Below are 27854 nucleotides of genomic sequence, written 5' to 3'. Positions count from 1 at the left end.
AGCCCTTCAGTTCTATTCAGTTTTAAAAAAATCCACTTTAAGTGTTTTTTTCCATACAAAAAAAATAAAAATATTTTTTTTCTCACACATGGAGCTACTCACACTCTTCATACTATATTAGTAAAACAAAGGGAGGTATACTAAACACAATACATATTTTTATTTATTAATTTCTGACATTAAGTTTCTATGGTATGGGAGCTTCATTCTCAGACCACTGTGTTTCGATTTAGCTACGTGAATGAAATGGACGCATGTAGGCGTGAATAAAAACTATAAAGAAAGTAGCCATTTATAAACAGTTATGGGAAATGCATTCGGAAAAGAATTTTCAGGTCATCGAAAACAGAAAAGAAAGTATAGTTAAACCACGAACACGCGGTTAACTAAACAAATAGGTACACACACATCAGGTTACTCATTTTTGTAGCAAACTCGCCCCTATTTCAACTGCACAAGAACCCACAGTGGTTACGTTGACGTGCCGTCGTAGGTACTTGCGCCTACGCATTGTGGGAACGGCGAATAAAATCGAAAGCGGTCTAGCCGTATAGGGCACGATTTAATTTGATATCTGGTATTAATTTTAATTTTAACCTGCTGGGAAGGTGATAAACTTAGTTTACCTTATGAGTATTTTTGTCAAGGTTGCTTAATCGTTTGTTATCATATTTTGAACGTTGTTTTTGAGATAATACCATCTTTATCTCAAAAACGTCGGAGAGGAAAGTTTACGTTTCGTCTAATGTTCTTTTTAAGAACTGGATTTTAAAGTAAAAAACCTGTTTTAAGGTTTAGGCATAACAAACAGTTAGAAGAAGATAACAACAATAATACTCGGTACTCAGTAAAAAAGTTAGACAACACAGCGCCAAAACAACAACCGTAAGAGCTTTGTTTGTTTTTGAAAAGACCGTTGCATTGTTTGTTTATTTTTGTGTTCATAAACGTACTATTGTTTATTTACTTTTGTTTTGATAATACATCTTTCAAGTTTCGTAGGTACCCAGTCAATGTGGCGCCACCTTATTTCTATAGCTGCCTATTTTACGAAATAGAGACCGGTTGTTTTTGCCATGTCACCTATTGATAAATGATCTATTATCACTATACAAAATTCAGTTTCCATTTCGACCTTAGCTGTCAATAAACTGCCTTTTGAAATGGGTTTAAAAGTAGGTTTAAGTTCTCGCACAACTCTCGGTTAACTATTTAAAATATTAACCAGAACTACTTTAGTAAATAACTAACTATTGACAGTAGGGTTGATAACGTCACGAATAAATGCTTATAAATCAGCAGCAGTAATATTTCAAATTACTTTTGTAAGTAATTGGAAAGGGGATCTAAGAAACTATAAATCTAGTGTAATAAACAAAAACTTAATAGTCGTATAAAATCTAGAAATAGAAACCAGAAATAATAAAACCTGTGAAGACATTAGTGACCATTTGCATTTTAAAAATGGGTAATAAATTGTCTACAACAATAATATTAAACAATGCTGGCCAATGGCCAGTGGCCATTTAAAAGCCAGAAAGTTTAAATAGGCAAGAGGAACAAAAGTTTACAGTGTATTAAAATAGACGGTTGTTACATAGAATTTAATAACAAGTATGATTTGCTAATCCTACTTTATTCACTGCTTTAAAAGCCATCTTCAGATAGTTTGTTAACTTCAAAAATGACAATAAACTGTCAGAAATCTTCACACAATCCCCTTAATTAATGTTAACTAAGGCATTTCTAAAGATCCAACGACGAGACCCTCCCCTTCATAACGCACTGCGTATCTTCTAATTCATTCAATTGGCTCCGAGGCACGCACATCTCATAAACAACATTGTGTCCATTATCGACTTGATTGTAGTTTCTTCTTTGTTTTACAACCTCATACACAGCTTAACGTGGACGTCTTTCGGCTGAAACGAACGAACGAACGAACACAGCTTAAAAATCAATTCAAATAGAAGTCGGGATTAGAATGGCCGATATATCACTGGCTTTATACCCACTTATTTCTAATTCAACGAAATATACAGCTTTGTTGTCTAAAAACAATATTTCATAAAACGCAGTTCTGTCACTTGGTTATTTTATGCAACTGTACGAAGTTGAAGTTAAACGCATTGTGCAAAACTGGGCCACCTTGAAAACCATTCAGTTGTGATTCTTGTCTTTTGCCGGCAAAGTTTCGACAGTCCCTTTTGTTCTTACTTGGCTGTCTAAAACCTCATTGTTTACGGTGGTCATTTGCATAATGTCATCATCATTTCCATTCCCTTTTCTGGCTTAGTTTATGGGCAAGAGTGTTGTGTTATAACCCAGGAAGACGTTAATGGTTATAGTTACATTATAGAAGTAGTTTCAAAAGAGCTTGTGGATACAACCTAAGTAGCATTTAAGGATTCAAATACACATCTAAAAGCAGTAATTCTGACGGTATCTACTAACTTAGATAGTCCATTAAACGGAAAAGGAGCTTCTTCTATAGTCTTTTAGAAATCACGCGTACATTCAGGAACTAAAACAAATCCCAATGCAAACCAAGATCATTATGCAAAACGAAAAGACAATGACTTCCGAGACAATCCAGTCGTTCATTTGCCTTTTGCTTAATCCACGATCGATGGATCGTGCACTCGTTAGGTTTCCTCGCCACGTTTCCTTATAATGTTAAAATTATAAGAATTGATATGGTCTCTTAGGTTATCGACTGTATACGGTTCAATGGCTTATGAACCATGGTTCACCAAACCGCACAATATGGTCAGCTAGTACTTAATTACGCAGTTGTAATTTGACGATCGTTATGAATCATAAGTTAAATGACGTAGTAATTTGTGCATGCTATTATTATTTGTCCAATGGCAGATTTTTCCAAAATCGGATAACTTTTAACTGAAGAATATGTTTGGCACATTGACAGTTTCAGTATGGGAAATACGTACCTATATCAAAATTACAAGTTTAATCTTCAGTTAAAAGATTATAGGTATCTGACGATTGAAAAACCAGCCCTTAGGTAAGTTCTTAACTGAGATTTAACAGTTAGAAATCTTTCAATTGTTTATAATTCAAACAAATGACAGGTTACACCATCTGAAAAGTTACCCACTGCCTGTTATGTCAAGTCAAAGTTTAAATACGCAACACTTAAAAAGTGCGCACTCAAACAACCGCTAAATCCGCTTATGTCCATCACTCACTTTCATTTTCAACAATATCTAGTCACAATGATTTGTCAACATCATTCTTATATCTAAGTCGAGTAAATCTGACGTGTAAGGCGATATGCATACGGAGCAATTTCATGTTGAGGCAGTTCAGAGTTGGACAAGTTCTCATAACGGGATTCAATAACGATAATAGTAGGAAGTTCAATAGTAGAGACGATGATTTCTGCGACTAAAGTCGAAGAAAATGTTCCATAAAAGATCTCTGACTCAAGTCACGAGAAGTTCCTAGTCGTCAATCTGTCAAATATTGCTGTCGACGACGGAAATTCGCAACAAGACGTGGTTAAATAAAACATAATCTCCAATCATAAAACGCCACTCTTGTAGCAGAGTTTTGGGCTGATACTGTGTAGGTTTGTTTTCGACACGACAAGAAGAAGATTTCCAAGCCGCGTGTTGCCAGCTGCTGGAACTCGTAGACATAGTTGCTAGAGTCGCTCTGTCTACGTCGGGCCTAAACTCTTTGTTTTCGCTGACCGACAGCGCATTAATAACAATGCTTTCCCCGCGATCGTCTTGATTGACCGGTTAGATCACAGCTGACAGCTTGTCAACATGCCATTGTGTACTATGATGAATAATACTATGAGGAAGAGTTCCGGTAAGCAAATAGCGCGCGTGAGATCGGAGAATGGACTAGCTTTGAGATATTGCAATATTTTAATGATAAGTCAATACTGTTTAAACTATTTTAATGAGTGATTTATGCCATACCTAGATTAGATGGTTATTAACAAAGACCATGCAGTGGTTTCTAATAATCGTAGAGATCTAACTTTCAATAAAAGCAAAGCAGTAAATGGTGCAAAAATGTGCTCTCAATTTTTTCAATGAAATGTGGACATGGATCATTATGGGTCAGCCAATTTTGAATCCCTAAAAAGCTGCTGGGTTTACGCAACCGGTATCTTCGCCTCACTAATGATTTCGTCTGAATTGAAATTTTCGGAAACGATTTATTATCAGTTAATCACGACACGCACGTGTGTCTGAGGCCAAACTGCTCCAGGCCAGAGCCGTTCTCGTGACTGATCACAATTTGACGAATAGGTTTCAACAACCGGCTAACTTTGGGAAAACCGTATAATGGCGAAAGCGACCCGCTTTCCGTGGGAATCTGCCTACGTTTATTATAATTGTGATAACATAATTACGTATTTACGTCATAATTATTTTCACGCAAATCGACGTGCAGCTTGTAATGACGATGATGAACACGATGCAAATAAACAAAGTAGCAAAACAAGAGATGTGACTGCGCAAGAACATTATGACGAGTCGCAGTTAATCTACATCTCTCATTGCGATTACTAAACAGATTTTACAGCCGATTCCAGATTCCATAAATGGTATAAAGTACTTTCAACGTAATGAAGTAGCTGTTATAACATCTTAAAGAATTGAGACGTCCAAATAAATCAAATCAAATCAAATCAAAATAATTTATTGCATAATGTAGGTACATATTATAGGTCACATAAAAAAATATATTGTTCAGCTACATCATACCATATCGGCATGCAACAGAATCAATTTTTCGTGATTCAAGAAATTATACAAAAGAATTAAATTAAATGTCACAATAATAATTAACAATGTCAAATTTAGTAGATAGAATTTAATATTACATTAGTATGTCAATTTGTCACATAGATTTGATAATAACAAGGTCAAACAAACAATTATTTATGTAGAATAATGTCTTTAAATGGATCTATCCAGGAGGAATTCGCTAACTGAGTAGTATGCTTTATCAATTAAAAAGTCGTGTAGGATAATTCTTGCAAGATGAGTTTAGTCAGAACCATTTTAAAAGCTTTATATCGGGACTTATCTGGAGTCAGAAGTTTTAGGCTTAGGTTCAAGCTATTGTAAATGCTAGAGTTTGAAAATTGACTGAATATCTCTATGAAAGTTGACTCTTGCAACTCCATGCAGAAATTGTAACCTATTGAAGTAAACTCTCAAATAATTATGTCGGACAACGCATTAAAAAGGCCCAGACCTTGCACGAGGGCAGACGATGCGGATATTGTACGTAAAAAGTTTCGCTGTGTCCTTGCTGAGACGTGCGGTGGACAGCATCTGTTAGCGTGAGTCACCTGTGTGTCACGGTCAGCGTGTCAATTGGACGTTGGCTAACATACACTTGTTAGCTGTTAGTTAGGCGAATGTTGTTAGAGAGAACTAAAGTGTAAGTCTATTTTATAGGAACGTCGTAAAGGTTAGGGGAAGCTTCTCGATGGAGGCAAAATAAAAGGGCGTTAAGTAGTTGTAGAAATTCTTAGGGCTTTTGATTGAACGACTGATAATGGAACCATATTTTTGTTTATAGGCGACATTTGCAACACTAGATGAAGAAGTCTGTCTAGATATACTAGAATGTTGTCGTATCGATTGTTATAAGAGAAAAATAATATGATTGTACTTGTTTAACATCAAGCTAACTTGTGCGAATTAGAAAGAATTAAGCAGTTAGTTAACAATATTAAACTCACGACTATAAGCAAGTAATTTTACAATTTATGTAAAATAATGATCTTCACTTGCCTAATTATTTTAAGTCGTTAATCTCGATTATTTGACTAAGATTAAAACCAAATACTAAGTATTAGAACTAACCAAACTAATTAACTAATGAATTTTACTCATCAATCTGTGATCATTAGTGAGACAACATTTAACTAAGTACTTATCACACTACGATAATCCTCACGATTTTTGCTCAATTAGTAAAAATCTCGAAAAAAACAACAATAGTTTACAGATCACGCTTTTAAAAAACAGCTCTAAGAAAATAACTTCGAAAAGTAGGTAAATACTTACCTACTTAGTGAAATTGCACCACACCAGACAGCCAGTCTAATTAGTTTAAACTGTTAATTGAAAGGGCAAGTAAAAGGAGTAAGCGCCGATAACAGATCCGCTTCCGTGATCGGCCGATTTGGCCGAATGTGGTGCAAAATGCAGCGCCCCAAGCTGTCTTACTTTGTAACTTGAAGTGGAGGGTTCTGTATTTCTGAACTTCAAATTGTTAAAAGTAATTTAACTGTCTGCTTGTAACGTCAAAATCATCATCATCAGGTCATTATTTCAGTATCCACTGCAGGAGCCCCTCTAATTAAACCCTCTAATTTACCAGCAAGTAAAGGATTTGGATGGATCGGAAATCGTTAAAATACTCGTAGGTAATAAGTACTTACTAAAACTACTTTTTTCTGACATTTATGTATTGTTATCATAACTCTGTATCGACTAGATCGATAGAGGAATAATTTAGGGTAGGTAGGTTTACTTTTATTTTAGAAAATGTACCAAAAAAATAGAAAACATGAAATTGTGATAAAAGCGTCTAAGCTAATGTATCACCAAAGTTAAGAAAGGGCTCGATTGTATTCTTCAAAGAAGGGTCTTCTTGCATATCTGTCCACGGAACCCTACATGGTGTGGTTTCCATTGCAATTGTTGCACAATCGCAATCACACAGACAGACGGTTTGCGGATCGTAATATTCGTAATGTCGCGTAATTTCGGTTACGCGGGTCGTTGCGACGCGCGATTTAAATATTCAATTGGCTGGGTTTGATTACTCTTTAGTTTTATGGTCAGGTCACCAGCATAATATTATGAATTTAAACATGTATTTTCAACCATAAAGGTGAACTTATAAAGTTCAAACTTCATTGAGAGAGTTTAACAAGCTGGCGTGTGTCCTAATATTCTTAATTTTTAGGGCCTTTTATTTTAGACTTCAGAATTTTCTCTTTATATTTTTTACATTTTAATATAGTTTTAGTGTGACGTCAAAATCAAATGTCAAAATTGCTGTTCCTTATTACGGAGAATATTGCTCATGTAAAAAAAAAGTTAAAATACCTAAGACTTAACTATGTATCAGAAACCACATCCTATCCAGTGCATGTAAAGTCTGCAATCTGATTTTCTTCAGTTACGGTGAAATTAAGAAAGCATTGCCCTTGGCGCTTTCGCGGCGACCGGTCTGCGCCGGCGCATTCCGCGGGGATGTTCGCGTTTCAAGCTATTAATATTACTATCACCAGGATTTTACATTTAATTTAAGATATTTTTACCTAAAGAGTAAGTAATTTGTCGTAAAACCATGCGAGGTAATTTTGTCTCTACTGCTGGAGAACGACCCTCTAATTGAGGGATAAATTGAGGATTCTACCTAAACTCCCCAAACCCCTTCAAATAACTTCTTCTTTCAAACAACTTTTCCCTCCTCAGATTGTTTGGAAAATATTGCGTTCAGTAGGCCTAAGATGCGCGCCGTGATAACTTTTATCGACGTCAAAATGTATCGGCAAAATCGATAAAATGGCGTGATAACCGCTTATCACGGAGCGCATCTTAGGCCTACTGGTGCTATTTACTATTTACTCAAGTGCTTACTTATTTACCTAAGTAGGTATGCTTCATGCTTGTGCTCATAATCGTAGCATCAGCCTTTTCTACCTATTCGTTATTAAACTTTCAACGTTAGATATTATAATAGCTAGATGTTTTTTGTGAAGTTCGTTGTGGCATTTAGTTACACAAACGAATTAACTTTCATACAATGAAAAAGACGTTAATGTAACGCTATTAAAGAAACCCCTCCCCTGTCTTTATCTTTCATTGTCTAACTACTACTTCCCCTGTAAGAATACACAATTAATTACTACAGTTTATAAGGCATTTTTTCACATTATGTATTCTTGGCTACTATTATTGTAATCATCCAGTGATTTACATGGACTATGCTAATAATTATGTATTGTAATATACCTACTATAATTTTATGAAAATAATGTGTTATTTAACAAATTATGAGTAGTTCTAACTGAACTTTTATCCGAAACCATTCATGAAAAATAAATAGCACAAAGTTAAAAATAATGATCATTTGATGTTATTCTTTTGTTACTGTTAAAATAATAAGTTAATAACCTGTCTTGTTACAGGTTATTAGATAGTGATTGATAATTTCGTCCCCAGTAGTCAAGCCCGGCTAGCTCAGTCGGTAGAGCATGAGACTCTTAATCTCAGGGTCGTGGGTTCGAGCCCCACGTTGGGCGCAAGCTTTTTTGCATTTTATTTTTCTAGCAAAAAAATGATTTTTTGACATTGTATTTTACACAACTAATTAAAATGTTATTTTTTGTAAAACAATAAATAAACTTGTAACAAAAGTTTTTCGCAATAATCATTTCGTAAACAGTTTTTAGATTAACAACAGTAATAAGATAAGTAGTCAAAATATTAAGTCATGAATACTGTTTTTCATTACCATATTTTAATTAATAATGTAGTTTCAGCCAAGTCTTGCAATACTATGTTGTTAGTGAGGTGAGGTCAACGAAAATTAGTTTTAGTTAATATATTATGTAAGTAACAAATATGTAGGTACAATCTGGTACATCTAGCTAAATGAAAAATAAAAACAATACTTACTTTTTTGTAAGAAATAATAAAGTAGTTTTAATCAACTTGTTTACTCAATAAATTAATTAGTGTCACTAGTTAAGTTATTTTTGTTTGTTATTGAAGTCAGTGACCATTATTTCTTTTAGTTTTTACACATACATAGGTAATTAAATAGTTAATTAATTCAAATTCAATTAATACAATCAAAATAAAATTCAAATACAAACGAGTTTAGAAATAGGTATTGTAAGAATGAAACATTTTGTATTTTGCATTTCTATATTTTTTCTTTTCTAATAAAGTAGTTTTATAGAAAGTCATTAGGTTAAAAGACTTATAATAACTATTTTATGGAATTCATTAGGTATAATACAAAGTGTACGGAATCCTAAGTACTGTGGATTCATTAACAACGTTCACTACGGAACCTTAATGCGATGATTCACAAATAGCTTATCAATTATCGACATTGACCTGAATCGAAATTAATGACAAGTTGTTTGCCGCCATTTTGCGTCGCCATCATGATTTGCCAAATGATTTTACACGATTAACGAGACCATTAAAATAAGTGCGATGAGAGCATCGTTGTTTTCCAATTTGTTGATGACGTGTGAAACCAGATAATTAATTTTAATGATTAATTTAAGTAATTTAGATTATTCTACGTGATAATAATTTAAAAAAGTAATGTAATACTTATTTATTATTTAGATTGAAAAACAATTAAAAATAAATACTATTTCAAGTTTACAAATCAATGAGTGATTTGCAAACTTGTTTTTGTAGATACATTTGAAAAAACAAACATAAAACAATTTGATTGATTCTCTATGTTCCTTTACCGTTATCAGTCGCGGAAGTTCATGTTGATAAGCTTCCCCAGTCCCATAGATTTCCAGAGGGACCGGTTGCAAGGTCGGATCATAGATAACGTGGTTTAGTATCTTTTCAGGGTTCTGTACTCAAAGGAAATACACCTTAATTACTAAGGCTAGATAATAAAGCAATAACCTTAACAGTGGTGTGACAAATAATAAAAAATCTATATATATAAAAGAAAGTCGTGTTAGTTACTTCGCTTATAACTCAAGAACGGCTGAACCGATTTAGCTGAAAATTGTCAGGGAGGTAGTTTAGAGCCAGGAGAAGGACATAGGATACTTTTTATCCCGTTCGAAATAAAAAAAAAAGTCTGCTTATTTATTGCCATTAAGGCGGAACAAAGTTCGCCGGGTCAGCTAGTAAGTTATAAAAAGTACAAAATTAAAGGGAGCCCCTTAACATTGATTGATTTTTTACTTTTTCAGTAGGTACTTACATTATAAAGACCAAAGAAGCTTTTACATACGTCTGTCTGTCAAAAAAATCCTTTTTTAGAACACTTGGAGTTATTAGTAGTGAGATTCCTTTCGATGCGTAATAAATGCCATTGAATGACATAACAAAAACGTAACTGATCGCTGCCCACCATGGTGTCTACGATTTAAATGTTCTGCATTATTGCGTACCGAATATCGAGACTTATGTCCATTATTTCAAATCCCGTTCAGTTTACGAGATCATTTTAGTGATGGGCCTACTACACGGACTAAGTAGTCGACTAGTCTCTTATTCCATTAGTATCGCTCTTTTAGTCATTAAGTAAGTAATGTTAACATCCTTTTACAACAATATTAAGTCTGAAATTAGGGTTGTGTGTGGTGTGACCTTAGTCGGTATCTCCACAAGATAGAAAAATAAATAAAAAGTAGACTGCAGTGCAGACTGAGGTATCTGCTAACAGGCATATTAGCATAGCAAAAGAAGAATGACAATAGTCACAATAAATGTTTATGGTCAAGGGAGGTTGTTTTTTTTAGGGTTCTCTCCTTCTCATCTCATCTCATTTCTGTTCACAAGTGCCTGTCTTTGACTACAAAAATGTCTGTCGACGACTAGTCCCCAACTAGTTGGTACATCTCTAGTTGATATAAATCGGAGCTCCGCAGGGCGCTCTGCCATTATAGTTAGAGCAGGTCCGTTTTACGCAATATTATAATCATAATCCGTGATTAACCATTGTTATTTAATCGAATAAAGAGTCTTATTACATCTTTTACTGTTCTTTTGATGGCGTTGTGTAACTTTTTATTTCGGTCGTGCAAAAAGGATAATGTACGAAAACCTTTGTCTTGAATGCATTGATGCAATGCGCATCAGAAAGTGTACGTTACAACGAAATGCTCTCAACTTTCTTACTCAAGTACTTATCCTTACAATTCTATAATAATTACACTTCGAGGAACGAGGATTGCTTTAATCTACAAAGATTTTTTTAAAATATTGAATAGACTCCGAAACCACGGAATCGATTTGAAGAATTCATTCACCACTAGAATACTATTTTTTTTCTTATGAAGATACCTAGGCGGGTATGAAACTATGAAGTTCCCGGGTCAGCAATTTATAATTATATTTATTTCACTAACTATCAGAATCTATGCGAGTGTTTCTTGTAAGTAAAAAAAGTACTATTTCATTAGTTATTATTTTCTCCTCTGGTATTCGATTAAGCTCTGTGATAAGCTAATGAAGCAAGCTTACCCTCCCTTTTAATCCACTGGCAAAGAAATTAAAATTTCTCTTAGACGATAACTTTTATAGGCGCTTACTTTATTTTCTCCACAAAAACCTTCTAGCGATAATACTCATTAGGTACTCAACAGAAATGAAAATGGTATAACTTTAAGTTTAGGGTACATTATGAATTAAGTTAGGGTACAAGTCTTCAAATAACTCTTGGCTTCATCACAGCAAAAACAAAAGTTTCGTTCAAAATCTTCGTATTAAACTTACTCGTAGTTATCATTCAAAGGAGCTGGTCGAAGGTCTCTCTGACTCTCTCAAATAAAGGTCACCAAGCGGATTTATCCGACATTAAAACAATGATCTGCACCAAAAAAGCCCATAACCAAAAGAGTGACTCAAGAAGTAATGGATTTCAGAAAATGTGTTACTTGGCCTAATTCTTAATTCTGACAACCTAAAGATGCTGTCAAGCTTGCATGCTCTTGAAGTCTTTGAGACTTGAAGAGCAATCTCATACTACATATAATCAGTTATACTCCCAATCAGTACCTCTAGTAGGAAAAACTTTCGAGTTCGTTTCGTTTGCGTATTCAAAGTGTCATCGAAAAATTTTGTATGAAAAATTAAACAGCGCCCCCTATATTATAGCCGCCCTAGGGGGCGCTGTTTAATTTTTCATACAAAATTTTTCGATGACACTTTGAATACGCAACGAAACGAACTCGAAAGTTTTTCGTACTAGAGGCACTGCTCTAGCCTCTCAAGGCTCGAAACAGTGTACCCCGATCCTAACCATAGCGTGACTGCAGCAAGTAAAGACTGCCATCGGAGGCTAAAGTACCGCTCCAACGATATCACGTCCACAAATTGCTTTATTTAAATTTCTTGCGATAGAACCACGTTGTTCCGTTGCGCGCCAGTTCGGAATTTTAATTAAATCCTGACTCCAGCAAAAAATAAAAGGTCAGATAGGCACGCGCGCCATTAGAGGGTGAGTTTTTGCAGGACGTTGGAGCATGTGTACCTACGTTAGCATGATGCAGTCAGTTAGGTAAATGTATAGGGAAGGGGATAGGGAATCGATTGTTGCTAAGTGACGGTGTTGTAACGGCTGGCTTAGCACGAATGTCACGCGCCAATATTTCTTTTAATAAGGGGTTGTTTTAAAGCTAATAAAGTCCGGTAGTAATTATTATGGCCGGTGGATTTGCATTACAGGTTTTTATTTCCAGTATTTTACTATTGTTTGACCTTTGATTTTGTCTAGCTAAAACAATTTTAATTATGATCTGGAAAATCAAAGAAGATTGCTCTACCTAGTACAAATACCTCAAAATATCCTTAATTTGATTCCAAACTCTTCAAAACAAAATCGTATATTTTTTTGACCAACTTGATAATTATAATATGTAATAGCAATATGTATTTCATAAAATTTAAGGCAATTCTGTCAGTTACCCCACAGAGTATACTTTGCGCAAAGACAGGTGTTTACGGTAGAGCGCGCGGGTTGCGCACGCGCCTAGCACAGACCACAGCACATAAGACTATGCATTTTTGTTGCAAAATAGCGCCAATTGCCACTGCATAAGATACCTCAGTGTTTACATTGATGTGTTACTGTATACTGTGCAGAGATAGAATCAGGGAATTGCATACTATACTATACGACACGCAACGCCGGACGACGGTTAGGATCTCGGTTTGGTAATAGAAAATGTCGGTGTAGATTGTAGATTATCTTTACCATGCTGGTATTGCTGGTAACGACCAGCATCTTGGGAGGAAGTTAGTCATCAAAATGTAGTACCTATAGGTTTTCGAAATTGACAGCACAAGGGTACCAGGTTTGAATAGCTGATCAATATTTAGGGGTGTGTAACGGAACGAAGCACAAACTGGATTTAGTTTGAAGAACAGATTGAGGTTTTTCATTTGTTGAATATCAATATGTAGGTCAATCACAGGAGACTCAAGTGTAGTAACCGATTATTTTTTTTGCTCGTTAGTGACGTTATTGTAGATGGATTTGACGTTTGAGGTCTTCTTCTATCATCTGGGCTGACGTAACAACTGAGATCACCACCCTGACGTCAGACTTGGTGAACCAAAATAGTTCTGACTCTACCAAATCAGTTGGCCCTATAGTCGAGGTATCGAATTTATCTTCTGAAAGAGAGATTCTTGTGCACATCAGTTTGATACAGGGTGGAAATGACAACCAGAACTGGGAACATTTAAATATCGAAACCAGGATCTCCAAATTGAATGGTTTCCCTCTAACCACTAAACTAGTCGGTCATGTTCAAGGTGAGATTTATAGTATTGCTGTGGTACTGGAAAGTCAAGAGGTGAAATGGTGACAAATTGCGTACCGTCTATAAATTGTAGGTTCTCCTTTTCATTAGAGCTAAAATATAAATCTTAATAAATACCCATTTATATTGATGCCAGTGTGTCAAAGTCTTCATCAACTGTACAGTATACAGGCGGGTGTCAGCGTGTCATACTCGACCAAGTCAAATTGCCAGATGTGACATTGACATAGTCTGCCAACGGTATTCTGGCTCAATACCTACTAATTACTGTAATTAAGTACGGCTCTTAGTTATTACGTGGTTACTTCTCACCTGAGTAACGAGCTAATTTACAAGATTGAGTTCTCACACTTTATGGAGCTGCAGTTTTTTTAATAATGAGGTAAGTAGATAAAAGATTCGTAAAGACTCAATCTATGATATGATAGTAAAGTAAGGGATACATCCCCGGCTAGAAAATTTCCAGGGAAGTAGTAATGAAGGGTATAATTTCATTAATAAAAAAAACGACCTAGAAATGAAGAATCCCATGTGGGGCACACAATGGAGTAGAAGTTAAAGTTCTGGTCTCCTGTTCCAGTTTTATCAGATGTCATTGGAAGCCATGACTACAGGACTATTCCCACCTCTCGTTCCCACTGCTGCAACTCCTGTGTAGCCAGGATCTACAGCTTGACCGCCAATAAAAACCCAACCAATGAAGGTCAAGTTTGTCCCGGGGAGCCATGACTGTCGAACTGAACTAATCTTTATTTGGGAAGGCACATTCGGTATAATATCATAGAGTCATAATATCAGATTGACACCACATTATTTCGTCTATTAGAGTAGGCGCACACCGTTGATTTTTAGTTGGCCGATAGTTGTGCCCGATTTTAAATTGTATGAAGAATCGGCCAAATTGAATCGGCGTAGTGTGCGCACTCCCATACATGCCCATACTGATCAACTGCCCGACTGAACTATCGGCCGACGAAAAATCAACGGTGTGCGCCTACTCTAAACAGGCTTCAAAACAAATGATAGAAGAAGACAAAATACATTTACTCTGGGGTTATTAAAAAACCTTTAAGGGCTTTGAATTTCCATTACGATTGCGTGCAATTCTAAAGCGCACGCGCATACTAATGACATAAGCAGATGCTGCGATCTCATAATCTGTTGTGTCACTCGTAGAAATTGCACCATTTATTGCTTGCTCAATGCCTTTTGCCTTTGCCTTGTGTTCGATGTTACATTATAATAATGAGATGATACAAACATCTCGTTGCGAAAGCGAGACCCTAATGATTGGTCATTTATCATTATATTACATTAAAGGGACCTATAATTTTGTTTATTAGCTATTGAACTTGTTTTAGTATGCGTGAGAAGGGAACACGTGTACTCAAGTATTAAGATACTATCTCCTACCGTGGTTTTACCCGTTTGAATGTACAGAACAAGTTATTACGTCTTGCGATCAAATACACTAGTTTTAGTAATACTAGATTTGACTGAACTTCATAAATACTGGATTTCACACACCAGTTCTCATCCCATTCATTTTTAGCGTCAAATGATAGGTAGTTACCTATTTTTCTCCAGTCCATTAAAACTCTACCAATTCGTAAAATCCTAACAAACAAAGGAACATAATTATTATAGACACACCCATTTGCTGTCTTAATTAATTATTAACTAGGTAGAGAGTTATCAGTGTTAAAAACAAAACTGTCAAGATTCAAAACTATGGTTGGTTATCATAAAGTTCTCACTTTAAAAGACTCTACCATCGACCCAAGTATTTCTCAGCATAAAGCGACAACTATTAAAATTGTTTGATAAATGTAAAACGGGTCGATACATACAAATCATGGCATGACACTGGCATCGTCTGACGCTTTATTAATCAAGTTTCTCCAGGCTTTCTTTAGTCTGACAAAACTTAGTTTATTTCTAGAGAACAGTTTCTCAAAATGCAAAATTGAGAAAACTATTTTTAACAAGCTTTTCTTTTACATAATACACATTTTAAGCGGTTACATGTCTAGCAGATACTCCTATGTTTCAAAGACATACCATAACACACTACACTATAAGATTTTTTTTCCAAAAAAATCAAAGACAGTTATTTTGTAAACATTAACACGAATTCCATTATTTATGACCAATGTTAAGGATGCTCATTGCTCAAATAAATTATAGATTTAAACTTATTCATAGTTTCTGAATTTGTGATTGAGATTAAATCTAGTTTTTAACACGATATATGATATTTTATGATACTGGTTTAGCCGCAAGCCAAAAAACAAATTATTTAGACTATTTCGCTAGTGTTTTTAAACCGTTCGTAAGTTTTTTAACAGGAACTCGATTTAACGTGTTTTTGATGTGTAAAAGTAATCGTAAAGTGACGCCATTAAAATAATTGTGGGTGAAGTAACGAGACAAATATGCGGCGATCGTGACTGACTCGCATCACGGAGTACTGACGAAATCTGTCAATTAAGCTGAAGATGTTTCCTAAATTGTGCTATTTCTAGTTTTTGTTTTTTATTTATTACACGGAACACACTGCACATGACAACTAAGTTTATTAGCTAGAGTGATCTATGTTTTGACAATCTGTAAATCATTACATTCATCAGTTTACCTGCTCAAAACCTACATTATATTGCAATATACAGGGTGTCCCAGAATGGGTGAATCAAACTGATAGGGGAGGTATTTCTACTAATGTACTATCCCAAAAAATATGAAAAAAAAATAAAGCGCATAAGGAAACAAAAAAAAATTTTTGAAAAAGTGAAAATAAATCAGCTTTGCCTAAGTATCTGGCTATAATTGCTGCGTTTGGAGTTTATTTGTACTTTTTTCTTACTAATATTAATAAAATTGTACATGATCGCTTCGTTTATCTGTAAACAAACTTTTGAAAATAATGACTAGATTTCGAGTTTAGAGCACTTTATTTAAAAAAAAATCCGAATTCAATTTTTTTTTTCATTTTTTTTTGGGATACTTCATTAGTAGAGCTACCTCCCGGGTATCAGTTTGATTCACCCATTCTGGGACACCCTGTATAGCCTGCTGTACTGTATCAACTGTATGTATGCTGTGTATCTAGGCAATCTAGGTAAGTGAAGTGTGGTCCTGCGCTTGCAATAAATATACGAATTTTTACCCATTTAATTTGAACCCAGAACCTTCGAATCGAAGGAGTCTCTCTCTTAGGGGTCATCCATAAAGTACGTCACACGTAAAGAGGGGGGGAGGGGGTTGACAAAGTGTGACATGGTGTGACAAGGGGTGGGAGGGGTCCTAAGTTTCGTGACATCACATTTCAATTGTTTCAAATATTTGATATAATGTTGATTTCATAAGAAAAAAAAACTTAATTTAAATGGAAATAAAACTAATTTCGGAACTGCTGTTAATTTAATAATTTTTCGATGTGAAATTGCAAAACATGTTACGTCACACTAGGGAGGGGGGGGTCTCAGAAATGTGACCACCTGTGACAAGGACGGAGGGGGGGTCAAAAAATCATGAAATTCGTGTGACGTACTTTATGGATGGCCCCTTACCACGAAGCCTAGGCGTTCACTTGAAACACTTATCTTCATTGACAGTTGTCACAAAAGATAAAGCTACTTCTCATTCAAAAATCGAATACGGAAAGAATCATTTAAGTCGAAATTAAAATTGGAAAGCGCAAGCGCAGTGTCGCGTCGGCTTTGTTCCAGAACGGTTTGTATACTATACCGTTATCACGAATTTTCACTTAGTAACCAGGTTAATAAGTTACTAGTCGTGGTGACCCTTTTGCGACGAAATAATGTGAGTTTTGTACGTGCTTAGAGAACCGACTGTTCTCTACAACATTCTCGACAGTAAATAGCTCGTGATTCCGACTTTTAGCGCGGACTCACTTAATTATGTGGATTTAAGCAGTTGATTTTGGATCGTAATCTATGACGATATGACTTTTATGAAAGTACACTCAAGTACTGATTACGCTTAAATCGAGTTTTGAGCACTTTTCAGATTAAGAACCTGAAATATGCATTGAAAACCGACTTTATTGTGTTGCGTGAGTTTTTACTGGACCAAATATTATAATCAGAGTCTGATCTCTCTCAAACATGCTTATTTTAAGAATGAGCGAGAGAGACAGAATAATGTTTTGGGGAGAAGAATACTTCACATAGCCTCCAAAAAGTATGGCGAGTTCGTGGAAATGAAAGGGAAAACAAGAAAACTACACTACTTACTACACTTAATGGTTGACTAAAAAATTTAAAAATAAAGTTACTTATTTAGTGTTACTTATCTCGTGGCAACACTGTCAACCCGTTATTTTTGAGTTCGCAAAAGTAATTATCAGTGTTATACGCGTGGCCATGTTATAATTATGAGTTCATTGCTATAAGACGTGTAATACGGCTTTCAAGACGTTAACGAGATTATTATCTCATTAATAAAGCTTTTATGGAACACTGTTAAAGGTGGTAGAGTAAGAAGTTAAATCAAGTGAGTGGAGGGACTAGATCGGAGGTTTTTGTTCCTGACAACTCTCGCACAATTAATAGACGTTCAAAACATTAGAATTGTTTCATCCACGAAGACGCGCCCCACCATTCTTCCGCTAATGTTTGAGTGTTATCGGTAGGTACACGCTAAATTATCCATGAGTGCACACGCACACGACAATAAAGACGCTCGGATAGTTCAGATCAAACTCCCCGCACCCCACGCTTCCCTCAACCAAAAATTGGTGGGGCGCGTCTTCGTTGTTGAAACGAGCTGGTTAGGTAATTAGGTATACAAATATCAACTTAATTAAATTCCAGAACAGATTAAAGAAATACCTATAGTTGATGAAGATTACAGATTATGTGGAGCATTTAATTAAGACCTAATCTTAATTATACTTTTTCAACAAAATTTCTTTTATGAATTTTAAAATAAGATTTATGGTCAATAATTAAAATACGATCTACGAGTGACTGTGAACGTCATCCTCATTATGTCCATATATCGCGCACTAAAACTAAGGAAAGCTTACGTACTTTATATTTACAGTATAAACTCAAAATATCTCAAATTTAAATCAGCTCTTACAAAAAAATATCAATTTTGTAGAAAGTGACGACAATTAATTAAAGAAAGGAGGTCGTGTATTGTGTTTAATCCACAATTTAATGCACACCGAACCGTTAAATTGATTTAAATTATTGTTATTAGAACCGCTTGTTGATGTCTTTCAATTATTATTGTCAAATTATGAAAAAGGTGAGGAAAGTTAGGCTGGGTTGCACCACTTGCACCATCTACTTCTAAATAAATAGAAAAATGAAGACAAAAAATCTTATTGATGGTAAGTTACTATACTATGAGTATCATGATACTCATGATATGATAAATCTACTCATGAGTAGATTTATTTTAAAAGGATGCTTTTAAAACGATTTCAATTTCCTTTCAGTTACCTAAGTATCGAAAAATCTGTAAGTTTCAAACAGGCTCTCCGCTACCTCTCCGCTAATGGATCCGCTATCACTAGAACCGGACAAATCCGCTTCGCCAAGCGTAAAATGAGATGGAATTGACGTTACACCGCACGATGGCGCCCATACCATCAGCTTTATTAGGCCGCATGCAGAATTGAACACAGTCATGTAAATTTGTGTGAAATCGCTTGAGATTGGTCCGCTATTTCTCGAGTAGGGTTGCCACTTCATTTTGTATTTTTTACCTTGTTTTTAGTGGTAGTTTTCAAGGCGAGAGTGAATAGGCACTACTTACTATACTTACAGGGCAGAAGGCAGATATGTATAATTATGTACCATTCTAGACTGCATCTCACTTAACATCAGGTGCGATTGCGGTCAAATACCTGCCTTGTCTAGCATAAAAAAAAACTATGTCACAAGTGCCAGATGACTGAGGGAATAGTCAGGGAATATTTGAATTTCAAGCTAAGTAGGTACATACCTAAGTGAGGAGCTCTACCTTCACACATCTTTCTTACCTAGTTGTACCTACGCTACTATAACTTACTGTATGTTTAATATGTATAAAAAAAGACATAACATATTTTAACAAATTATCCCCACCTAAGTAAGTATGATTTTTTTTTAAATAAGTAAGTTTTTTCTGCTGAAACTGAAAATTGATAAAAGTCAATACCCAATAAACAATTTCTGTGAAGTTTTAGTTAAAATAAGCTTAATTTGGTGATTAGTCTAAGGGTGAATAATTAAATAATGAATACGAATAAAACCGGGATATCCATCTTCAATACTACATTGGTTTTTCCTATTAACAAACATGGTCGTTTCAAACAATTTACAGCCCTATAATATGGACCAATATTGCAAACGTTAACCAATATGTATCTAAGAGAGAGTTCTGTCACGATTCTGTAATATCCGAGTGCTTTCTACAGCACTAATTCAGTTGTAAATATAACGATAAACACCTCTCCGCCATAAAATACAACTGCCAATTAAAGGCAAATTATAGCACTAATATAATGCCCATGTCTTCATATGCAAATTAGAGTTATAAATATTATAGTGTTTTAAAACATCTGATCGCCATTATAGTCTATTATTTATTTGAAGAAAGTTGCAAAATCTTTTGAAAATCACGCAACTTTTAGTGTTGATGATTTCGAAAATAATGTTTTTCTCTGTTGATTTATTATTAAATTGATGTCATAATAAGCTATTTCGTAACTAAAGAACATTGTTAGGGAACATTTTCAGTTATCTCTATCTATAAAAGCGAAAGGTCACTGACTGATTGACTGACTGACTCACTTACTCATCACGAATTCTCAGAAACTACTAGTTTACCAGGAGTCTCAAATTTTACTTGGGGTTCCTTTTAGAACGTAGGTGCTCACTAAGACCGGATTTTGCAAATTTCAACCCCAAAGGGGGTACAACGGGATCTACGCGTACGAAGTCGCAGGCGCACAGTGTTTTAGAAACCCTCAAAATCGGACATGATTAAGTTAATGCCGTGAATCGATAGCGTCTTATGTTTCAATCACGAGAGTGAAACTTAAGTGTGCTCATTTTACTTGGTTTTTGAGAAAAAAATTGTGAAAGTTGGCCGTTTTTAAAATTCCTAAAAATGAAAAAAAAACTTTTTTAATAATTAAGAGGGTTTGTAAACTTGTGATATAGCTGATTCGATTGATCATTAAAAGACGCATGTATTGTACTTTATTTCATTTCTACAAGTCAAGTAGNCGATGGTTAAAATCCCGAGAGTTACCACAGTTTAACTTGTGTTGCGTCAAAAAAGCACAAGAGCACAGTGACAGACAATAAACACCCCCTGTAATTTTTGCGAGGCCGAAGGCCGAGCTTCGAATGCGAGGCCGCAGGCCGAGCGCCGCGTAGGGCGAAGCCCGGAGCGGCCAGCATCGCAGATCTAGCTTTTGTAGCCCGCGTAGCGGGCGACCAAAGCTAGTTTTAATATATAATTTTGTGACTCCATAATCGGCTTTGAAGTACTGCATGCCAACCGGTTGTCGAAAACTTCGAAGACCCATAACTCTTAAACTGGTCATTATATTACAAAAATATTTGGTACACGTATCAATAATATGTATAGGTAGAACATACTCAAATATTACTGAAATCGGAAACATCGACTTTTTTTACCTGTCCGCTTCGCGTGGAATGCTCCAGATTTTACATTAACTATGTCAATGAAATATTTTCTCGAATAATGCACGGTGGTCCTAAAATTGACCCTTGAGGTACCCACTTAAAAAAAGGTCAGAAACTTTTTTTTATTTATTGTAATTAAACAAACATTAAATGATTAATTAAATTGCTCGTAAATGTAAAAAAAAAAATGTGGTTTCCGTATTTAAAACTTCAATATCAATATTGTCAAAGGCTTTTTGCTAATCATATTTTTATGTTTTTAACGTTTTTAAAATCAATTTTGATGAATTATATGTTCTAATGAAAGTTTATCTTGCTCGGATCAGTTCAATAGTGTAAATGTGCGCCCAATGGCAAAATTATGTTTAAGAAATAACCTCTAATTTTTTAAGTTTTCGGATCCATTAACCATTAAGCATAAGCATGACCATCGTGCCATCGTCCATTGCGTCGTTTATTGTTGTTGTTCTTCAATGTTAAGCAGCAGTATTACATGTCCATTGGACGAAACACTTGATTTGTAACTAGTTGCTTTACTGTCCACATAATAAGGTTAATTTTCCAGTGCGTGCAAGTGCTGGGCCAGTGGCGCGGCGTGTGCCGCGACGAGCTGCTGGGCGGGCTGGACTCCAACCAGGTGTTCTCGGGCGAGTACGCCGACGGGCTCGCGCGCGTGTCCTACCGCCGCGTGCTCAAGCCCTGTGAGTGTTGTTGTTGTGTTTAGTGCGTCAAGTGCTGGGGCAGCGACGAGCTGCTGGGCGGGCTGGACTCCAACCAGGTGTTCTCGGGCGAGTACGCCGACGGGCTCGCGCGCGTGTCCTACCGCCGCGTGCTCAAGCCCTGTGAGTGTTGTTGTTGTGTTTAGTGCGTCAAGTGCTGGGGCAGCGACGAGCTGCTGGGCGGGCTGGACTCCAACCAGGTGTTCTCGGGCGAGTACGCCGACGGGCTCGCGCGCGTGTCCTACCGCCGCGTGCTCAAGCCCTGTGAGTGTTGTTGTTGTGTTTAGTGCGTCAAGTGCTGGGGCAGCGACGAGCTGCTGGGCGGGCTGGACTCCAACCAGGTGTTCTCGGGCGAGTACGCCGACGGGCTCGCGCGCGTGTCCTACCGCCGCGTGCTCAAGCCCTGTGAGTGTTGTTGTTGTGTTTAGTGCGTCAAGTGCTGGGGCAGCGACGAGCTGCTGGGCGGGCTGGACTCCAACCAGGTGTTCTCGGGCGAGTACGCCGACGGGCTCGCGCGCGTGTCCTACCGCCGCGTGCTCAAGCCCTGTGAGTGTTGTTGTTGTGTTTAGTGCGTCAAGTGCTGGGGCAGCGACGAGCTGCTGGGCGGGCTGGACTCCAACCAGGTGTTCTCGGGCGAGTACGCCGACGGGCTCGCGCGCGTGTCCTACCGCCGCGTGCTCAAGCCCTGTGAGTGTTGTTGTTGTGTTTAGTGCGTCAAGTGCTGGGGCAGCGACGAGCTGCTGGGCGGGCTGGACTCCAACCAGGTGTTCTCGGGCGAGTACGCCGACGGGCTCGCGCGCGTGTCCTACCGCCGCGTGCTCAAGCCCTGTGAGTGTTGTTGTTGTGTTTAGTGCGTCAAGTGCTGGGGCAGCGACGAGCTGCTGGGCGGGCTGGACTCCAACCAGGTGTTCTCGGGCGAGTACGCCGACGGGCTCGCGCGCGTGTCCTACCGCCGCGTGCTCAAGCCCTGTGAGTGTTGTTGTTGTGTTTAGTGCGTCAAGTGCTGGGGCAGCGACGAGCTGCTGGGCGGGCTGGACTCCAACCAGGTGTTCTCGGGCGAGTACGCCGACGGGCTCGCGCGCGTGTCCTACCGCCGCGTGCTCAAGCCCTGTGAGTGTTGTTGTTGTGTTTAGTGCGTCAAGTGCTGGGGCAGCGACGAGCTGCTGGGCGGGCTGGACTCCAACCAGGTGTTCTCGGGCGAGTACGCCGACGGGCTCGCGCGCGTGTCCTACCGCCGCGTGCTCAAGCCCTGTGAGTGTTGTTGTTGTGTTTAGTGCGTCAAGTGCTGGGGCAGCGACGAGCTGCTGGGCGGGCTGGACTCCAACCAGGTGTTCTCGGGCGAGTACGCCGACGGGCTCGCGCGCGTGTCCTACCGCCGCGTGCTCAAGCCCTGTGAGTGTTGTTGTTGTGTTTAGTGCGTCAAGTGCTGGGGCAGCGACGAGCTGCTGGGCGGGCTGGACTCCAACCAGGTGTTCTCGGGCGAGTACGCCGACGGGCTCGCGCGCGTGTCCTACCGCCGCGTGCTCAAGCCCTGTGAGTGTTGTTGTTGTGTTTAGTGCGTCAAGTGCTGGGGCAGCGACGAGCTGCTGGGCGGGCTGGACTCCAACCAGGTGTTCTCGGGCGAGTACGCCGACGGGCTCGCGCGCGTGTCCTACCGCCGCGTGCTCAAGCCCTGTGAGTGTTTCTATTATGTTCCGTAAGACCTAGTTGGAGACAACCACGTCACCAGATCGATGTGCTTCATCATCATTAGGTCATTTAGTTTCCACTACAGGAGCACGACCCTTTAATTACTTAGTAACTAAATTAATAAACAGATAATTCACTCATGGCCATACTGAGCTGCCCTCCGCTGCCTCTATAGAAATGGTAAACCTCTATGTTTTCTTCTTAAGTGTCAAAGAAATTGCATGCCTAAATAGATATTTAGGCATGCAATTTCTCAGCGGCAAATGAGATCATTTGCCGCTGATTTTCCCCCTGGATCAGACTGTTACCCATAGAAGAAGTTGGTTATATCCATGATTTTGCCAACACTTACCACTCTGGCCTGGTTGGTTCCCATTCTGGTCGTCCACCAATAATTCTAAACCAAAACTTTTATAAAAACACTCAACTGTAAAGATTTTTGGTTGCTTTGTAATTGTAATTGTTACTCAATGATTCTGATAAACTTGATCATTGATTGGTGGTGTCAAATACCCTATTTTATTATGTTTTGCTAAGTCCATTTCTCTGGTCAGTCGAGGAGCTGGACCGCGAGTGGGTGGTGGACAAGCCGGTGTACGTGGTGTGGGCACTCGGCGCGCGCGACGCCGACAACGAGCCCGCCTTCCACCGCCTGCACCCTGCCAGGGATGTCATGCTCAATCTGGACCAGAATCCGCCTGTTAACGACTGCTATAACTTCACTGTGTGAGTACTATACTAAGATACACTTTCACTTGTTTGCTTTAGTCTAAGGAGTTTAGTATTTACAGTGGCTACACAAACATTTAAAACTTTTTGTCATGATTAACAATTGTACCACTTATTTTCATCATTAACATTTCTGCCACTGCTGAACATAGTCCTCCGCCAATGATTTCTATTTTGACTGGTTGGTAGCGGTCTGCATCCACTTTATTGGACATCTTACGCTACACTTTCTGCGCGACCTTTACCATTTATTTTATTCTTCTCAAAACCCTGATTAATTTTTATCTCCTGTTAGATTAAATAATCAGTTTCTTTCAATTAAATATCTATTTACTGACTTGATCATAAGACTGATTGGGTTGGAAAATTAGAGACGCGCTAAATGTCAACCGACATAAAATATATGGCAGTATCGTGCTTTGATTGGTTGGATTCACGTATTTTGATCTTCGTTTCCCAATTTTGCAATGGAATCTTTGCATCAAGTTTTATAGCGATAAGATGGCCTAAGTTTTGTTGTACCTTTTATTTCTTTCTTTACCTTGTATGGTGTATAATCAAATGTGTTCCACCTATCCAGTGGTTCAAACACAGCGCCCACGCCTTGGGAAGTGGCCGAGCTATTCGACCCGTCTCTCCGCGTGTTCACGTTCCGTCTGGGCCGGCGGCGGGCGCGCGCGGGCTTTTGATATAACGATAAGATGACCTAAATTGTGCCATATCTTTTGTATATCTCTCTTTTTCTATTCTTGTCTTGTATGGTGTATACTAAAGTATATTCTATCCTTATTATTAGCTTTATTATTAGTTTTTTTTTAAAGAGATAACTTGGAATTGTCATTCTCACTAAAATGTCTCTAGGGTGGTGGCGTAGTGAGGCGGGTCGTTACATTCCCTTTAATATGGTCGAGTGAAGCGATGGCTGGTTCACTCGTCATGTCTGTGAACAGGCGCTGCTTTCGGGGACTGGTCAATCCATGTTATTCAAATTTATGTATGCGAGTCATTTCTACTAGTACCTTAATATGTAAGTCTAGATATTAGCACGTCACTACGTTGTTTAATATACCACGCAATCTTGTATACCCATTCTTATTCTTAAGGAGCCTCTACATGTCTCATAATCTTTTTACCCTACCAGCGCTTCGAGACCAACATTTGGCAAGTGCTGAGAAGAAGCGCCGCAACAAACTCAGTCACCACTGTCTGCCGGTTAATATAAATAAATAGAAATAGTAGTAGTAGGTACATTCGATTCAGGGGCAGTTCACTGAATTTACCATGCATTCTTGTATGGTGTATCTTATAAGAATGGGTATACAAGATTGCGTGGTATATTAAACAAGGTAGTGACGTGCTAATATCTAGTCTTACTATTCTTATTCTATCCAGCGGGTCCAGCACGGCCCCTACCCCCTGGGAAGTGGCCGAGCTATTCGACCCGTCTCTCCGCGTGTTCACGTTCCGTCTGGGCCGGCGGCGGGCGCGCGCGGGCTTTTGATATAACGATAAGATGACCTACATTGTGCCATATCTTTTGTATATCTCTCTTTTTCTATTCTTGTCTTGTATGGTATATACCAGTGGTTCCTGAATGGTGGTTCGCGGAACCCTGGAGTTCCGAGGAAAGGCCGCAAGGGTTCCGTAAAAAATATTATCCCACGTTTCGTGACCGACGTTGTTCGCTCGGACCGACTTATTTACGCATAAGGGAGGGGTAGGGCGTGCGGGCGGAGTAGTACGGGGGTTCCGCTAGGAAAAGTATAATCAATTAGGGTTCCTTGGCAAAAAAAAATTGGGAAACCCTGGTATATAATAAAGTGTGTTCTATCCAGCGGGTCCAGCACAGCGCCCACTCCCTGGGAAGTGGCGGAACTCTTCGACCCGTCGCTCCGCGTGTTCACGTTCCGGCTGGGGCCGGCGGCGGGCGCGCGCGGGCTGGCGGGGCGGGCGCGCGCGGCGCCGGCGCTGGCGTGGTACGTCAACGGCCAGCTCGCGCCCGACCTGCAGCTGAGGCGCGGACTCAAGTACAGCTTCAAGGTGCGTTTCAAGTTAGCTTCTTCTCAGTACTGGCACATTTGTTGTCCCGAAGCAGGTAGGGTTCAAGTAATACTGGGATGTGTAAGCCTACTTGCAAAATATAAAAATTTGAAATATGTAACGGGCGCATTTTAAAACCTTGCAACATAATCATACTCGTAAGTACATACTAAACTTCCGTCATTTTATACAGTAACTCGAGGAGTGTACATAACAATGGTTGTATGAAACCATGGTAACAATTAATTTCTATTATGTCTCGATTCGTTGGTACTTGAAGGGCTAGATACACTTCTATCTTGTTATTCATTTCATGTATTACATGTTCACTAATACTGACTTCGACAAAGCAAATAACAGCAAACAAGTTTGCCAACTATCCAATTTTTATTTGTACCTGAATACGTATCTCTATTACTGAGCAAACTAAAAGTAGAAAAAGCCCAATAAATCGTAGTGTGGTGATAGATACTGGTCACTGGCGCAGTTGCTGCCTCGCTTACCTTTGTAAATAAACAAGGCGTTTCCCAGGGTACCATTTTCAGTCCCACACTCTATTTTTCCATTTCATCCTATGCTTGTTCTTCTTGTCGTGTCGATAACAAACCTACACAGTGTTAGCCCAAAACTCTGCTACAAGAGTGCCTGACTTTTGTGCAGCTGATCTATAAATCAGACCATCTATCCCCAGGTGTACGGCGGCAACAACCCGCACTCGGCGACGGAGTACCACCCGCTGATCGTGACGGCGTCGCCGCTCGGAGGCCTGGAGCGGCTGCCCGACGCCGAGCAGCGCGCCGCGCGCGTGCTCGCCGGCGTGCACTACCCGCGCCGCGGCCGCCTCGCGCCCACCGCCGGTGACAACCCTCCCAACCCCCTGCCTCGTGACGTGACCTCTTCCCAACCCCCTGGCTCATGACATGACCTCTTCCCAACCCCCTTGGCTCGTGACGTGACCCCTTCTCAATCTCCCTANTGGAACTAATTGACTTGTAGAAATGAAATAAAGTACAATACATGCGTCTTTTAATGATCAATCCAATCAGCTATATCACAAGTTTACAAACCCTCTTAATTATTAAAAAAGTTTTTTTTTCATTTTTAGGAATTTTAAAAACGGCCAGCTTTCACAATTTTTTTCTCAAAAACCAAATAAAATGAGCACACGTGAGTTTCACTCTTGTGATTGAAACATAAGACGCTATCGACTCATGGCATTAACTTAATCATGTCCGACTTTGAGGGTTTCTAAAACACTGCACGGTGATTCACCCATAGGCCAAAAATCCAAAAATGTCACTGTCTAATCCCGGTTCGATGATATCCCTAGGTTATTCACAAGACAGTAACCAAGCTATCAAAAACTATAAATAGTAATGTAATTAGGTCAAGGTTTCATTCACTTTTGTGCATCGGAAGTGAGGGCATCTCGAGTCTAATTACCGCAAC

At 38.5% G+C, this 27854-nt stretch overlaps 1 protein-coding gene and 1 non-coding gene across 2 annotated transcripts; both read left to right on the top strand.

Moving 5' to 3' along the window:
* Nucleotides 1-8244: 8244 nt before the first annotated feature.
* TRNAK-CUU (transfer RNA lysine (anticodon CUU)) lies at nucleotides 8245-8317 on the top strand. The gene has a single exon. It is a non-coding gene; the product is annotated as a tRNA-Lys (tRNA).
* A 5221-nt stretch (nucleotides 8318-13538) lies between these two features.
* Nucleotides 13539-27324, top strand: LOC114358456 (uncharacterized). Its single transcript, XM_028312432.1, has 5 exons — nucleotides 13539-13547; nucleotides 21794-21929; nucleotides 24191-24362; nucleotides 26201-26405; nucleotides 27097-27324. The coding sequence occupies exons 1-5, from the start codon at nucleotides 13539-13541 to the stop codon at nucleotides 27322-27324; spliced, it is 750 nt and encodes a 249-aa protein (XP_028168233.1).
* Nucleotides 27325-27854: the final 530 nt, after the last annotated feature.

The sequence above is a fragment of the Ostrinia furnacalis genome, unplaced genomic scaffold, assembly GCF_004193835.3.
Source record: "Ostrinia furnacalis isolate ACB-3 unplaced genomic scaffold, ASM419383v2 OfSCF0286, whole genome shotgun sequence".
Classification (NCBI taxonomy): domain Eukaryota; kingdom Metazoa; phylum Arthropoda; class Insecta; order Lepidoptera; family Crambidae; genus Ostrinia; species Ostrinia furnacalis.
The sequence above is the reverse complement of the archived record's forward strand: the minus strand, read 5'-3'. Positions and strand labels throughout refer to the sequence as shown.